We start from the raw sequence: 15,958 nt of genomic DNA on the forward strand, positions 1-15,958 counted from the left end.
AAGCTAGCCGGGCACAAATGCGCTGGGCCACCCCCGGTCCCCTCCATGTGGGCAGCCTCGTCTCAGCTGAGCCTGCTATCTCTCCCATGGAGCAGGAGCAGACACAGAGACCACCTGGGTACCCCCACTTTTTCCACCCTCTCTGATCCAGAGTCCCTGGTGTCCCCTAAACAAGACTCAGCCTCTTCACACAGTCCTGACCTCATTCCTCACTGGTCCCCAGAGCCTGCTTTCCAATCCAATGTCCCCTGGGTCACTGCCAGCCTGGTCTGCTACACATTTTCCTGCCCCTTGGGTTTCCAGAGCTCGCTCAGCAAGATGGCACTGTGGGCTGCCCAAAGATCACCACCACCCCATGACACAGCTGACTACTCCTCTCCTGTGCCTCCCCTTGGCCCTACAGGGCCCTCTCCCCTCTCTGCAGTAGCCCTCACACCCCAGGCACGTGGCCCCTTCGTGGCTGTCCTGCACCCTGCCCCACGAGCTCCTGGAGAGCCAGCCACAGCACTCCGCTGACAATTCACACTTGTTGGCACAGAGGAACTCAGAGAGGGCACGTGGTGGGCAGCCTGGGGCTCTCTGGGCCTTTCAATCCTTGGGAAGACAATCCCGGAAGCAAAGAATCTGTGCCCAGGGGATTCACAGAGGGCAGGAATGTGGCCGGGCCAGGCCAGCCAACTCCTAAGGGCCTTCTGTTGTCTTTGTAGCAAAGCAGCAGAGTGAGGCCCACGTTCACATCCTACTGAGTCTCCTTAAACTGGGGCGATGTCTTTTTCCATCTCCTCTCCTCCACTCCCTCCCTGGGTAGCTGAGGAGACCGAGCAAGTGTCTGAGTGGGTTTGGTGACCGCTGCCAGGTCTCCCTCAAGGCCAGCTGTGGGGACCCAGGGCGTGGGCTGGCCAGGGAGATCCTGGGGAAATCACCTTCCACACGTGCCCCTCAGGGGAAGGGGGAGGAGAAAGCTGGTATTCTCTGTAAAACAGGAAACTCTCCCCAAGAGTAGAGTTCTAGAATGTCCAAGTGAAAGGAAGTTTCCAGATGATCTGGTCCAACCCCTTCACTGGCAAACGGGCTTCAGAGAAAGCCTGCTGCTCATGGAGGGTTCCTAGCCCTGGCCTCATCCATGCTCCTAGCCTCACCCTCAGGGACACGAGCCCCTCCTCTCATCCCTTAGCACTCAGCCCCTGCCCTGGGCCCCTGGAGAGAGGCCAGCATGGGGCAGTCCCACCCGGCCTATTCCCTAAGAACCGGGCCCATCCCACCCGGCTACCTCGGTCCCTTCTGCCAACACAGGCTCCTCCAGGACCACAGAGAGGGGTTCTTGAAGCTCTCCTCCCAGTAACTGAGCACAGGGTAGGCCAAGCCCAGGACAGGCCTGGGAGGTCCTAGAGGCCAGCCCTGGCTGAAGACAGCAGCTCTGAGCACAGACAGCTTTCAGTTTGCACATCCAGAGCCACCAGGCCTTTCCAGGGACACGCACACATCCCCAACCTTCTGTGTGCTTTGGGCTCTGCACATGCACACTCACCCCCGTGTTTCCAAAGTAAACAAGGCCTTGTTTGTGGCTGCCAGAGGCCAGACCCCAGAGGCCTGTGAAAACAAGGTGACAGGCAATTGTTGCAAATAGTGCCCACAAGTGCTCCGGAGGCTGGTGGTCACTTCCTTCAAGACGCATTAGAGCGTTCAAACCCCATGACCTGACAAGCCTGGTCTGGGGAAATTATACCATAGAAATAGTACCAAAACAGGGTCAAACAAAACGTTCCACACAGAAATGCTTCTGGGAGCATCATCTTTAACAGCCCCGTGCAGACACTTCTGGGCTCTCTTCTGGCGGAGTCCCCCAGAGAGGGCTGCGAGCACCCCTCCAGAAGATGAACACCTGTCCAGACAATGGCCACGAGGTGAGCAGGGGGATGGTCCAGCTCAGGACAGTGTCATCAGGACGCCTGGAAATTTCACTAGGAGTAAAGAACAAGACCGGTATGGAACACCGGCACTGCAAACAGAAGGGCTCGGCGATGTGTTTATTCGGCAGCCGCTCAACAGTTTAATTCGGGGTACCTGACGGTTGGCTTAATAGCAAATGAAACTTTGAGAGAGCCCCGTGGCTTCCCCACTCACGGGCAGAACACTGTACTCCGGCTGTCCTCCCAGAGGGCAACACTGGCCACACCACGGGGACAGTTACAGATACAGGGCAAAGCTCCCTCCCCTCCTATCCGGCCAGCTCCGCCTCCACCCCACCAACCCACCCCAGGCCTCCTGTTCTACTGACAGAGAAAATGTGGCACAGGAATGGACCACGTGCTGGACAGGGCCATACCCCACGGACAAAACCTGCCAAGCAACCCCAGACGAACGCCTCCTCTAAGGGCTTCGGGGAGAGGGGTGGGAGCACAGGCCAAGATGAATGCGCTGATGCTTCCTTCTCAACAGGAACACCCTCCGTATGCTGCCTCTCGCGACTGCCCTTCAACGTGAGGTGGTGACTGACATTTCCCAGATGGGGAAGATCGTCCACAGAGACGCACGGATGTGCCCAAGAGCCCCCGAGCGAGGGAAAAGTCAGAGCCAGAATCCCAACCCAGATCTCTGGCCTTGAGGCAGACCCAACCCCCCTCGCCAAGCCCCTCAGGAACCTGGAGTCACAGGGAAGAGGAAAGGCCATCTGACGGCACGCCCCTGAGTCCTGCCAAGGGCTGCAGGTAGGCCAGCCAGTGCTCCGGGCCCTCCGTGTTCCTTGAGGGGAAAAAAAGTCATGCTGGGCATTCCCTCATCCTCCCACTCTAGGAGTCTGGCCTACAGCGCCATTCTTGAATCTCCTCCTCCCCCACCCAGGTCCCATTCTCCCAGCTTCCCAGCCTCCAGGCCCTTCCTCAGCCCCTGATATCACAGGGGGGCACAGGTGTTAGAGGAAGAAGGGGCTTTAGAAATCCAGGATAGAAAGGCAGTCATGCCTTGCCTTAAAATGGAATATTACTCAGCTATCAGAAAGAACGAATTCTCAACATTTGCTGCAACATGGACGGCACTGGAGGAGATAATGCTAAGTGAAATAAGTCAAGCAAAGAAAGACAATTATCATATGATTTCTCTCATCTATGGAACATAAGAACTAGGATGATCGGTAGGGGAAGAAAGGGATAAAGAAAGGGGGGGTAATCAGAAGGGGGAATGAAACATGAGAGACTATGGACTATGAGAAACAAACTGAAGACTTCAGAGGGGAGGGGGGTGGGGGAATGGGGTATACTGGTGATGGGTAGTAAGAAGGGCACGTATTGCATGGTGCACTGGGTGTTATATGCAACTAATGAAGCATCGAACTTTACATCGGAATCCGGGGATGTACTGTATGGTGACTAACATAATAAAATAAAAAATCATTAAAAAGAACAAACAAACAAACAAAAAAACGGGGAGCCCAGAAGTACCAGAGTTGGCTGGGGGTGAGACCCACATGGAAGTCCCACCCACATTCGACCCACTGTGTCCAGCCCCAAGGCCTGCCAAGAGCACCAGGTGCCCAGCCCCTGATGGCTCAGAACAGCCAGCAGCGGGTCGAGGCCATGCCCAAGACCCATCTCCAGTTAAGTCAGCCCCTGCCCAGCTCGAGCTGCCGTCACATCTGGCTCGTGTGGTCTGTACCCAATGCCACCTAAGACTCCGCAGGGCCCAGCACATTCCCTAGACTTCCAGGCTGGGCTCTGCATCCATCCCACCTGAAAACGCACAGCTGATGGGCACCTGAAGTACTAGAAACAGCTGATGTACCGAAAATCAAGGACTGAAAAAGAAACGATGAGTAATACCCCCAAAGAAATATTAAGCAGCCATGAGAATTTTGTATTAGTGTATTTATCAAAAGATGACCAGGACACAGTGTGTGCAAAAGGCCACGAGCAGCAGAGCATGCTCAGACACGTTAGGCTGTATTTTCTAAATTTTCCACAACCGAAAAGAATCTGTGATTTAAGTACTTTGGTAAGTATCAATTCAAATTTTAAAAGAGAAAGGTGGGCAGGCAAGCTGAATCCCAAAGGGCACACGAGATCCGAACTGGCCACACTGACTGTCTGGGGCCAGATGGGGGTGGGGGGACAGGAGCCTGCACAGCCAAAGGCCCGGGCGCCTCTGCACCTGGGCGCGGAGCTAAGGGTGAAGGTGGCAGAAGAGACCCAGGCGGGGCCTGCCTTGGGAGCTCGCAGGCAGAGGGACTGCAGAGGAGTCCCGGGGCTGGTCTCCTTCCTCTCGGTTGGGAGATCTTGGTGGACAAGTCGCTTCGCCTGCATGAAGTGCAGTTTCCTCACCTCGAGGTTGGACCACACCTACTCCCAGAACAGGGAGGGGGATTTCATGGGAAGGGCACTGCCGATCAGGACCTACAAGATCGGGACTTCCTTCCGGGCAGAAAGCACCAGCCATCCTCCCCGCTCTCCCCTGCACAGAAGGGAAGCGCCTGGCCTGCTCACGCAGTGGGCACTGCCTCCTTAAACCAGTCCTCTCCTGCTTCACTCCCCCACGTTTCAGGGCCTACTCCTGAGCAACGGGGTCAGGAAAAACAGGGTGGCCGCAGGTCGTCTCAGCATGAACCCCCAGAGCCACAGCCAATCCCACTGCAACGGACGGGAGAGCCCTGGGCGTGGAGCGCAGGGAGGTGACTCAGGTGGAGCGGGCGAGAGCCGCCCTGTGGTCACCACGGGAGCGGGATCGAGCTGACGTCATGGATATGCGAGCACATGCTGGTACGCAGACACCGTCCTGGGGACCCAACTCGCAGACCAGAGAAGGCCTGGCATTTGCCAGCCTGCAGGGTTTGGGCACCGGGCAGGGCCCGGGCGGGGCCTCAGCTGGGGTGGGACCTCTCTCCACACACAGTTGGAGAACTGGTTTTCCGTCCTGAAGAATGAGGGCTAGTGGCCCAGTTTCCTCAGCAGCAGTCTGTGACGCCCACTCCAGAGTGGGCCACTGTCCCTGCATGGTGACTGCTCCAGCTGGGTGCACACCCTGATCCAGAGCCAGAGGGAGGTGGTGGTTGTGGGGGCTGAGGGTTTGAGGCTCGCTTGTTCAAGCACTTAACAAGACACGCTCCCCTGCCCCATGCCCGCTAGGGTGTGCAGCACCTCCCCTCTGCTCCCACCTGCCAGGGTGGCCATGACTGTCAGCCACAAACCCTGCCCCGGACACCCCTCTGTGGTGCCTGTATCAGCTGACTTGCCATCAGGAGGAAGTGACTGAGGGCTTAAAAAAAAACACAAAAGCAGCTGACAGAAATCCCCCTCTCTGTGGGCCAGCTTTCCAGAGCTGCCGGGTCATATCTTACCGAGGCTGGAAGCAAGGGGCTGTGTTAGGTGTCACGGATGCCCCCTCAGAGTTAGCCAGAGGGAGGGGTGGCTGGGAGAGGGCAGACCCAGCCCAGATGACAAGCAGGGCCCTTCTGGGAAGGCAAACACGTCTTTCCTTCCCACAGGGCCTGGCTTGGGCTGGCCCACCTTCAAGGGACTGTCTCCCCACCCCAGTGGGGATCTGGTTGTTATGGGGACAGAGCAGGATTTCTCCTGGAGAAGGTCCTACACATTTTAAGAAGGAATCTGGATCTACTGATTCCATGCAATTCCAATTAAAATCCCAGCAAGCATTTTTAGAGATATTAACAAGCCGATTCTAAAGTTTATAAGGAAAAGCAAAAAGGAACTGGAACGGCCAAGATTCTGATATATGTCCTCAAGTAAATGGGCGGGAGCATGGGCAGAGAGGAAGATGGGTGATTCTCCAGCATGGCTGGGGAGGGGCGAGGTCGCAGGGTGACTGCCCCCAATCCTGCCGGGTTTTCCCGTTTCCTCCGCCACCAGCCCTGGCCCCATACTGCATCTGCAAAACGATACCACTCAACGGCTTTGCTGAGAAGGATCTGTACCGAGGAGAGAAGGTCCTAGAAAGGATCCTAACGAGTCATTTCTTGGCCACACGTGCTTACTTTTTTGCTCATTCACCCACCTTGTTGTGTCCCCAACGACTGCCCCACTTGTAAAGTGAGCACAGCCTATGTGAGAGTTCTGCCCTCTCCACATGTGTCTGGGGTCCTTCCGCTCTCCCAGGAGGGCCTAAAAATGTCTTCTTTCTGCCCGGAGCCCAGCACTAGCCAGATAAAAAGCAATGTTATTTGCTGTGCTCATCAGGGAAGCAAGTGCTATTTTTCTCTCCATTTTTCAGTTGGAGATACTCGGGTGAGGCTCACTGAGGCAATGTGACTTGCCTGGGCCAGAAGGCTAAAAACCCGCAGGCCTGGCCTCAAACCCGGAGCTGCTTCCAAGTCCCAGGCTCTCTCCATCTGCCTGGTTTCTACAGTTTTGGGGTCTGCTGCCTGGTTTCTACAATTTTGGGGCCCAACCCACCCCACTGAGAACCGTCTCAACTTTTCTTATTTTGCTCAGTCCTGTCTCTGTAAACAAAAGTGCACTTCTGGGAAGTTCATCACCAACCGGAGACGCGGGCTGCCTCCACAAGCCTGTCCAGCACCTACAGGCCACCACATTCAATCTCCCTCCCTCCTCCAGTGACCCGTACGAAGCCCAGGCTGGGGTTTCCAAGCCACAGGTCAGAGGGTGTCTGTCCACGCCTCCCCAACAAGAGGTCACCCCACTCATCCTTTCACCCTGCTGGTTCACACTCCTGGGTCTTCTCTGCCCAAATCCTACCCACTAAGATTCCAGACCCAACTCAAGAGGAATGCTCTCCACAGGCCTTGCCCTGCTGCCCCTGGTTGAAGGCAGCCCAGAGTGGACCCTGCATCCCTCTCAGGACACTTCAGAAGGGCTGGTGCCCACAGGAGTGCCCACCTGGCACCTGGGCTCGGTGTGGGCTGGCCTGGACCGAAGCAGACTGTTCTTACCTCCCAGGAGCCACGGAAGCGAAGATGCTCACTGGTAACTGGCCTCAGAGGTCATCCCTGCCCGCCCCCAGTGGAGCTGGAAGGCTGCCCCCTTCTCCCCACTGGCAAAGGGGGCCATGGCAGGCGCTGTGGTCTAGGGGCTCCATGGAGTCTGCTCCCAAGCCGTAAGCATCTTGCTGGGAGTCCCTTTCCAGACTTGGGTACAGATGAGGAGAAAGGTCCCCTCTTGCCTGGGACAGACACAGATTCTGCTGCCTCGGGCTCTTCCTGGAAAGCCCACGGCCAAGCCCTAGACCCTGCAGTCTGGGGTTAGACCCACAGGGGTCTGGCCACTTGGTACAGGGACTGAGGCTCTGGCCCTGCCTTCCCGAATAACCCAGGCAGCCCATTTGCTCTAAGCCTATTCAAGTCAGGAGAGTCCCCTTTTCCTGGGGGGGCTACAAATTCAGGCACAACCCCACACCTAGCTGAGGCGGGGCTTCCTGACAACCAAGGCAGTGACTGAGCAGCAGAGGGACCGCCACAGAGGCCAAGCTCCTGAGTCCAGGGCCACACCTGTCCCCCACACACCCTGCCTTGAAGGAGGCGGGGTGAGAAAAGTGGAAGAACAGGATGAGCTGAAGCAGAACTCAATTCAGTGTCCCACGTTTGGTCCCTGGGCTGGTCCGAGCAGGCCTCCCACCTCCCCCACCCCCACCCCCACGTGTCCCACGGGCTCAGCAGGGGATTTCAGAGGGGGTCTCGGGCTTCACCACAAATGACTCGTTAAGGCCTAGAAGGTGAACGGGGGCTCTTTTACCCAGAGCTCCCACGTAGGAACGTGGGGCCCTGCACCCCTCGCTTTCTTTTTCACACTGTTTTCGTGATGAAATCTCTCAGGGACACAGAAACATTCAGAGAATAACACAACACTTGTGCTCACTTCCTCCAGAGGCAACAAAAGCAACACTCTGCCGTTTTTGAGACAGGTTTGTTCCTCCCCAACCCCCCTTTTCTGTTAAAGAAATCCTATATGGCGGCCAGTGAAAGCCTTTCCCTAATCCTGCTTCCTGCCGGCTTCCCAGCGGCTAATCTGAGGGCGGGAGCGGGCGCACGTCCTCGAGCTCGGTCCCATTTCTGGAGCTTCCACCTCACGGACCTCTTCCCACACACCTGCTTTTCTGTCCGGTCTGTCCCCTCTAGAGAGCGTCTGCCCCGCGAGGGCAAGGACAGTGTTTTGTCCACTGCCGCCTCCCAGGCCACATCAGACTGAGTCAGGACTGGTGGAGGGAGTAACACGTCCATCATCGTGTGGGCTTCTGAATTTGATATAAACGTTCCTCCCCTGTCTGTTCTCAATTCTGAAGCCTGCGCTTTCCTCCATCGAACCACGTTTAGAGTCAAACACACAGCTCAACAATCAAGTGTTCTCCTGTATGACCCGCCCACCTGCTCACCAATGACCCTTCTCTTTCTCATCAAGGAAGAGGGGGATGAGAGCAGGGCCCTCCCAGCAAAGCAAAGGCAGCCCAGAAATCAGGACCCAAGGCTCTAGCCAGCGACCGACTGAGAACCTAAGTAAGAACAAACCAGAAGAAAACCAAAGGTTCCCTCAGCAGGTCCCACAGAACAGGGGAAACTGTGCAAAAGAGCAAGGAGCTGGCCTTCATCTCTGCCACCAGTGAGGGCCCCCTGAGGTGCTGGTGGAGGGGGACAGACCCAAAAAGAAAGCACAGAGCCCAGCACTGGGGTCGCGGGGGTCCCAGCACCACCCACCTCTCAGCACAGAGCCGTTCCCACCTTTGATGACAAGTGAGGTGGCAAGGACCCTACAGGGCTGCCTGTGAGGACAGTGGGAACCCACTCTGTAAACTGTCAAGTCACAGAGGGGCACACACACACATACCCTGTGGACTTGAAAAGGCCCCATACCATTTGAAATCAGCTCCCAATGAGGAGCCCGTACCCAGGGGAGGTTCCACTCACACTGGTAAAGTTAACACAAGGCTGTGGCATCAGGAAGTCCCACTCTTCCTCTGGGGAGGGTCTCCCCCTCCTGTTGTACCCCCTCAAAGCACAGCCCGCCCGGGGAAGTTTTCTTTGGACATCAAGACCCACTACCCCACGTGAGCAGACGCCTTCCATCCCTGGGCCTGAAAGAAACTGCTCAGGACGGAGGACATCAAGGAGACCTGTCCATTCAGAAACCAAGTCTGATCCCAGCACAGGTTCCCAGCTGCCCTTGAGGCCCGAGTTCAAGGCTGGGTGTGGGAGGGAGGGCACAAGACCCCAGAACTCTGGCATGAAGTGCTAGGCAGACAGGAAGGTTCTTCCCACACAGCTCCTGCCCACCCCACACTTTGGATTTGCAAACTTTGCCAGGTATTTTTGATGCAAAGCAGCACCCACACCGTGTGGAGGTGCCAGCCCTCGAGAAGGGTCGGAGGGCAGTCCGTGTGCCTGCAATCACAGGAAGAGCACCGAGTTCGGGAAACCGAGGCTGACTTGACCAGATGACAGGATCTGGCAAAGAGAAACACTCTCCATGGCCTCCGGAGAGGGGCCGCGGAGTGCACACAGGGAGGAAGCAGCTGAGGCCTCCGAGCCAAGCTCTGCGTGAAGGCCGACCTGTGGGAGGTGGAGAGGGGAGGAAAAAGAGAGCACAAGGAATCCAGGCCGAGACAGCAGCACACACAGAGGATGCCGTCAAGAGACGCTGAAGGGCCAGAGGGGTTCAGGGAACCAGCAGGGGCTGGATGAGGCCAGGCGGCCCCAGCAGAGCCAACGGGCCAGGCCTGGTTTGGACCTGATTTTGCAGGTGCTGTGGAAACACGCCATGCAAGTGGTTTGGAGAAGAGGGCTAAGCCTTAATGAGGGTCGGGAAGAAACGGCGGGGAGCTGAGTAAAAGCCGGCCAGCCAGTGGGGGAAAGGGAGCAAAGGAGGCTCCGAATGGGGAGAGGGCAAGCTTTTCGGGTCTGAACAAGGCAGCCATGGGGTGAGGGGGAAGGCACGGGGTAGAGACTGTCAACACAGCGGTGGGAAGACGCAGAGCTGCACACGGGCCTCACCTGTGCTTCTCACTTTCCTCCTCCCCTTCTCTGAGCTGCTTGGTCTTGGGCTCCCCGTCTTCCTTGTCCTGCAAAGGAAGGGAGAAAACCACTTGCTCAGATGGACACTACTTCCAGTCCTTGATGCCTGGGGAGCTGGGGGAAGAACAGGACACCTTGGGAGCCACTCACCCTGGCAAGGAGCAGCAGCCTGGTGTCACAGCCTCCGAGTGGCAGGCAGTACCGGAGCCTTACTGCCCAGCCTTCCACTCGCCCCCCACACGCCCACAGAACTTAACCACCGGCGAACCCAGCCCGGGCCAGGCCCACGGTGACAGGAGAAGCTAGGAGGTTCCAGTGGAGACATGCAGCTGGTCAGTGACCCCTTCGTGGGTCTGGACGGAGCCACCTGCTGAGCGGGGAAGGGCAGTCACCAGAGACCAGGGTGGGGCAAAAGCTCGGGCATCCTGACCCCTCCTCCAGGCCAGGGGCCTCTCCAGAAACATCTACTTGCTCACCTTAAGGAGCAGCGCAACTCAAACTAGAACCAGGCTTAGGATAAGACTCCTGCCATGTATTCAGGGGATGGAGGAGGGGAACTAGTTTGAAGTTTTTATGGAAGAATTTCTTCTAATCTGCTTTTTTCTTTTTTTCGGTCTTCCTCCTGCCCCCATCTCCTTGCACGTCTCCAGCCTGGTGCAGCATATACTCGTTCTCCAGGGACACCACGGGCCGCAACAGAGGATACCACCACGCTGCTTCCAGCCGCAGAAGCAAGTGTCCTCCCGGGCACTCTCCCTGACTCTGGAAGATCAGACCGGCCCTGGGGACAGACGGACATGCAGAGCCCATGCCTGTGCTCAAATGTGTGACCGTGTTCTCAATGCACGTGCCGAGGCTCTCCGGGGTCTCCTTGCCTGCCAGGACCGGCCCTCCGGAGGGTGTCACTGTGCACTTCAGTACTGACAGCAACGTGCCTTTGACCACCTCACTGGAGCAGTGCTCTGGGCTGCCATAGGGAGGCCGCTATGACGTCAGAAAGATCTAGAGCGGCGCCTGGTAGGCTTGGTTGGAGGAGCATACGACTCTTGATCTCAGGGTTCTGAGTTTGAGCCCATGTTGGGTGCAGAGATTCCAAAAAAAAAAAAAAAAAAGAAGGAAGAAAAGAAAAAAATCTTGTCATTTCCAAAGACGTGGATGGAACTAGACAGTACTAAACTAAGAGAAATAAGTCAGTCAGAGAAAGACAAATACCATATGATTTCACTCCTACGTGGAATTTAAGAAATAAAACAGATGAACGTAGGGGGGGAAAGAAGAAATAAAGTAAGATAAAATCAGAGAGGGAGACAAACCATAAGAGACTTTTTTTTTTTTAAGATTTTATTTATTTATTTGACAAAGAGAGAGGCAGCGAGAGAGCGAACACAAGCAGGGGGAGTGGGAGAGGGAGAAGCAGGCTCATAGCAGAGCAGGGAGCCCGATGCGGGGCTCGATCCCAGAATGCTGGGATCATGACCTGAGCCGAAGGCAGACGCTTAATGACTGAGCCACCCAGGTGCCCCCCATAAGAGACTCTTAACTCTAGAAAACAAACTGAGGGTTGCTGGAGGGGAGGTGGGTGGGGATGGGATAACCAGGTGATGGGCAGTAAGGAGGGCACGTAATGTACTGAGCACTGGGTGTCATAGGCAACTGATGAATCACTAAATTCTACACCTGCAACTAATAATACAGTATATGTTAACTAAATTGAATTTAAATAAAAAATTTTAAAAAGGAAAGAGCTAGAGCTGACACATAAATTTTAAGTAAAACAGCTATGCGTACTAACTCTCCTCGAAGTTTATGCTACTGACGGCTGCCTCCCCGAGAGTGGCATTTGCTTCCCTTCCTAACAGTGATCATGATGGAGACCTGAGAACAACCAGACCCCACCATTCCTTGGCCTCACACTTACAGGGAAGGAGACCCCCCAAACCAGGCTAGAGGCTTCTGGTCCAGCGAAGCGCTTTTATGATGTGAAAGGATCACGATAAGCCCTTGCTCTTTCGACACAGGGCAGCCTAGTCTCAGGGACGAAGCAGCAGGAACGAGTGACAAGCCACATGAGAGAGGTAAACATGGTTCGGTGGGGTGGGACGGACAGAATGTGGGGGTTACAGGTGTAGGAAAGGCCTTTGTGGAGCAGGGCGCAGTCTGAGCAAGGGTGGGTGTGGTCTGCAGAACACCCACGTGTCTGGAGTAGCAGGCCTGGTGAAGGTGAATGCTGGTCAAGTTGTCAAGGCAGGCGGCCAGTCACAGAGGGCTCTGACCAGTGTCCTAAGGCACTAGGAGCCAGAGGAAAGGCTGGCGGAGCTGTTGGCAGAAGGACCTCTCCTAAGAGCCTAGCCACCTCGCTGGACAAGCAACCATGGGGCAGAGAGGCTTTCCCTTGGTGATGGCGAAAGAGGGAAGGGAGGACAGAGCACAAATTCTCAAATGAGAAACAAGCTAGGGTTCTTTATGTGGCCCCCAGGGCTGTGGGGGTCTGAGTAGGACCTTCCACGGAGGACCAACGGACACACGTACCCCTCTCCCTGACGAAATGCCAGTGCATTAAGCAAGCCATAAGCCCGGTCAAAAAAAAAAAAAAAAAAAAAAAAAAAAGCTGCTTCCAACTGCCACCCAGCAGACTCCCTGATGGCCGGCCTCCTCCTTGGTGAGTAAGGACAGAGGTGGAAGGACAGAAAAAGGCTCAGCTTTCCCCAATGGGGGCTGGTGGGCAACCACACAGGCAGGCATCTTTCCATGGGGCTCTGTTAACCCGGACCAGTTGGCAGAGGAGGGTGGAGACGATAGGACCGGCCTCTGGGAACCAGTCCTTCGCAAACACCATGCCCCTTCTCGGCAGGCACCGCTGTCCTGGAGTCCCAGAGACACTGGAGTGCCTTGGCACAGGCTGGTTATTCATTAATAAAAGAGAAAACACGCAACTATCTCTGTGACATTTTAAAGAGTGCGCAGCAGTCTGGTGGGTGGGCCGCACCGTTACCTCTGCCCACGGCCTGAGGTTAAGGAGGACCCCAGCCTGGGCTGCTGAGAGCAGGTGCTCAGGAATAGTCAAGAGATGCGTGTGGGACAGGAGCCAGGTAACACATAAACAGGCCACAGAAATGCAACGGCGAGGTGCACTCCAGTCTCCACGCTCCAGCAACTCAGACTGGACAGTGAGCATTCGTGAGCGGGGAAACAGCTCCTGGGTGACCCTGGCATTCGTCCCAAGGCAGGACACTCGTTACCTGGGATGGCGGCAGGAGGTGGAGACCATCCCATGGCCCACCCCAGCCTAAGAGACTCAAAGGGTCCCCAGAACTGAAGGTCCCCAGGGCTGTCTCCTAGGTCCTCAGTTTAAGCCACAGGGAGCCTGGCAAGTGGCCATGAGGGAAAGGGAAAAGATTTGCCTGAGGCCACAGAGCCTGTCTGTGGTGGCTGCAGGTGTGGATCAAGGCCCTTCTCACCCCTGCCCTGTGTTCTCACCAAGGAGAGAGATGAGAGAGAGTGTATGGAGAGTGGCACTCAGTTTCTAAAACAGCTCTGAGCCCAGCCACCTCTCCCCTGCTCCCCGATGGTTCAGAGCTGGCTCAGAGCTGGCTCAGACTGGCCGCAGCCAGCCTGAGTCCGGGGGGGGGGGGGGGGGGGGGCAGGCCCTGGCGCACACCCTCGGAGGGCAGGCAGGGCCCGAGGGGCACAGCATCCTAGGGAATCGGGAGACACCGCACCCACCCCGAGACTGTTAAATCTCACTGCTTAACCCCTTCCCCCCACCACCCTTCCCCAAATCTCCCACCTCTCTCCCTCCTTCCCAGTCCCCGTTCTCCGGCCCTTGCCCTCTCCCAGGCCACCTCCACAGGCGCCCACTGCCACTCAGCCCACAGCTGGCTCCCGGGCTTGCCTGCCAGCCTGCCAGTCAGCTGCCCCTCTGCCCTCGAGAACACAGCTTCCTGCTGCACTCCCTGCTTTCCCTCTTCCACCTCCCCTAAGTGTCCCTCCGCTTTACCATCCGCATCCCACATGAGGGTCATACCACACCTCATACCACGTGGCTCCTCTGCTCAAAGCTCTCCTTGGCTCCCAAGCCGCTCAGGACAACAGCCATTCTCTTCGAGGGGCAGCCTCATGAGGCCTCAACACTCGGCCCTGCAGCCCATTTGCATTTGTCCCATCCAGAATATCCTGACACCACAGCCGCTGTCTCTCAAATCCTGGTATGCCCATTCTCACAGCCCCGAAGAAAACCCACCCTCTGGCCAATTCGGGAGGTCAGCTCAAAGGCCATTTCCTCCAGGCAGCCTTCTGAGGTTCCCAGACAATATACGAGTCACTCCTCTGGGCCCAGGCATGTGGTCATTCCTGTTCATATCCAGGCCTCCCTCAAGTCTATCACGTCTTCCTCAAGTCTGGGGGCATCTCCTGGAGCCCCTCCTGGCCTGGACTAGACAACCTTCATCAACTGTTTTGACAACTTAAGTACTCTCTCCACCAACTCCAGGAGAGCCAAACTCCTGGAAACAGTGGTGGCCGAGGGCAGGAAAGCCACATCCTGGACTGGGGTCCTCTTGCCTGTTCCTGGAAATGCCTCCCACAGCCTGCAGGGGGAAAGGGTCTCTGATGCAAGACTTAAGGGGCCTCAGAACAGCTCCGCCCAAAACAGAGACCGACTGAGCTGTTTCATACTGTTTGAAATCCTTTTGCCAGAAACCAAGTTCTTTACAAATAAAATAAGGGTTGTGCAAGATTGGTATTACTTCTTCCTTAAATCTATGATAAGACTTCAGTGAAGCCATCCTGGCCCAAAGTTTTCTTTGTGAGATTTTAGATAGGGGGCTCTATAGATTTTCTATTTCTTCCTGAGTCAGTCTCATTAATTCATATCTTTCAAGGAGTATCCATTTCACCTAAGTTACTAGATGTATTAGCATAAGACAGCTTATGATAGTCTCTTATTACCCCTTTAATGTCTGTAGGATCTGTAATGACAGCCACTGACATCGACACCTCTGTCTTTTCTCTATTAGATCAGCTAGAGGGGCTCCTGGCCGGCTCAGTCAGTAGAGCAGCAACTCTTAATCTCGGGGCCATGAGTTCAAGCCCCACGTTGGGGGTAGAGCTTATAGAAAAATAATAAAATATTAGACCAGCTGGAGGTTTACCAATTTTGGGACATTCCAGACTTGGTGTTTTAACAATGTGTTTGCTCCTCAGCCCCTTCCCAGAAGAAGCCCTGGTTAGCTGAGTACCCCTGCAGGGAAGGGGGGGGAGTACATCAATCCATATTTCCTGCCTGAACCCCATTAGAAACTCAATCAACCATCAGAAACGCAGATGTGGGGGGAAGTTGCTGCCTCTCCTCCTGCTGCCCTCCCCATCCAGGCAAGACTGGGGTCCCCCATTCCTCGTAACTCCACTCCCCTTTGCGTGCTGGGTCTACCCTGGGCACAAAGATAAAGGAAACAAGAACGCTGTCCTCAAGGATCTCAAATCTACTTAAAGGAACAGACTCAGAAAATGTAACTCTGTGCCATGAGTGGTAAGGAAGACTTTATCACATGTTTTGTACACCTGGGGAACTGGCAAGGGATAGGTGTTGTCAGAGAAGAAGGTAACCCTTAACCTCGGCTCTCAGTGTCTGAGAAGAAGGTAACCCTTAACCTCGGCTCTCAGTGTCCAACGGGAGATTACCAAGCAGCTGAAGGATGGTAATTGCCTGGTAAAGCCATGAGAGCAGAGTAAAGGCACTATCCAGACCTGCAACCGCCCCCCGCCCCGGGCACATGGCTGCTTAGCCAGGACTGGGGGAGGTCAAGGCTGGAGGGGGCTGACAAGGCCTTCCTCCAGGGCTGTGGGCAGGCTTAGCCCAGCCAAGGCCAACACTCTCAAAGGGCACTGTGGCAGCCTAGGAGAGGAGTCGTGGGAGAAGACGGGGAGACCAGAAGCCAGGTGAGACAGTCCACTCCCGACATGGACCTGTCCCAGCCTGATGCTGGCTAAGAGTTA

General features: G+C 55.8%; 1 protein-coding gene across 1 annotated transcript in view; it reads right to left on the minus strand.

Moving 5' to 3' along the window:
- The window catches only part of CCDC12 (coiled-coil domain containing 12), a 55,626-nt gene that overhangs the window by 11,860 nt on the left and 27,808 nt on the right, over positions 1–15,958 (minus strand). Inside the window, exon 2 of the mRNA XM_019797932.2 lies at positions 9,944–10,011. Within this exon, the coding sequence (XP_019653491.1) occupies positions 9,944–10,011 (68 nt within the window). The remainder of the gene's footprint in view (positions 1–9,943; positions 10,012–15,958) is intronic.

This window comes from Ailuropoda melanoleuca, chromosome 4 (assembly GCF_002007445.2).
Source record: "Ailuropoda melanoleuca isolate Jingjing chromosome 4, ASM200744v2, whole genome shotgun sequence".
Lineage (NCBI taxonomy): Eukaryota > Metazoa > Chordata > Mammalia > Carnivora > Ursidae > Ailuropoda > Ailuropoda melanoleuca.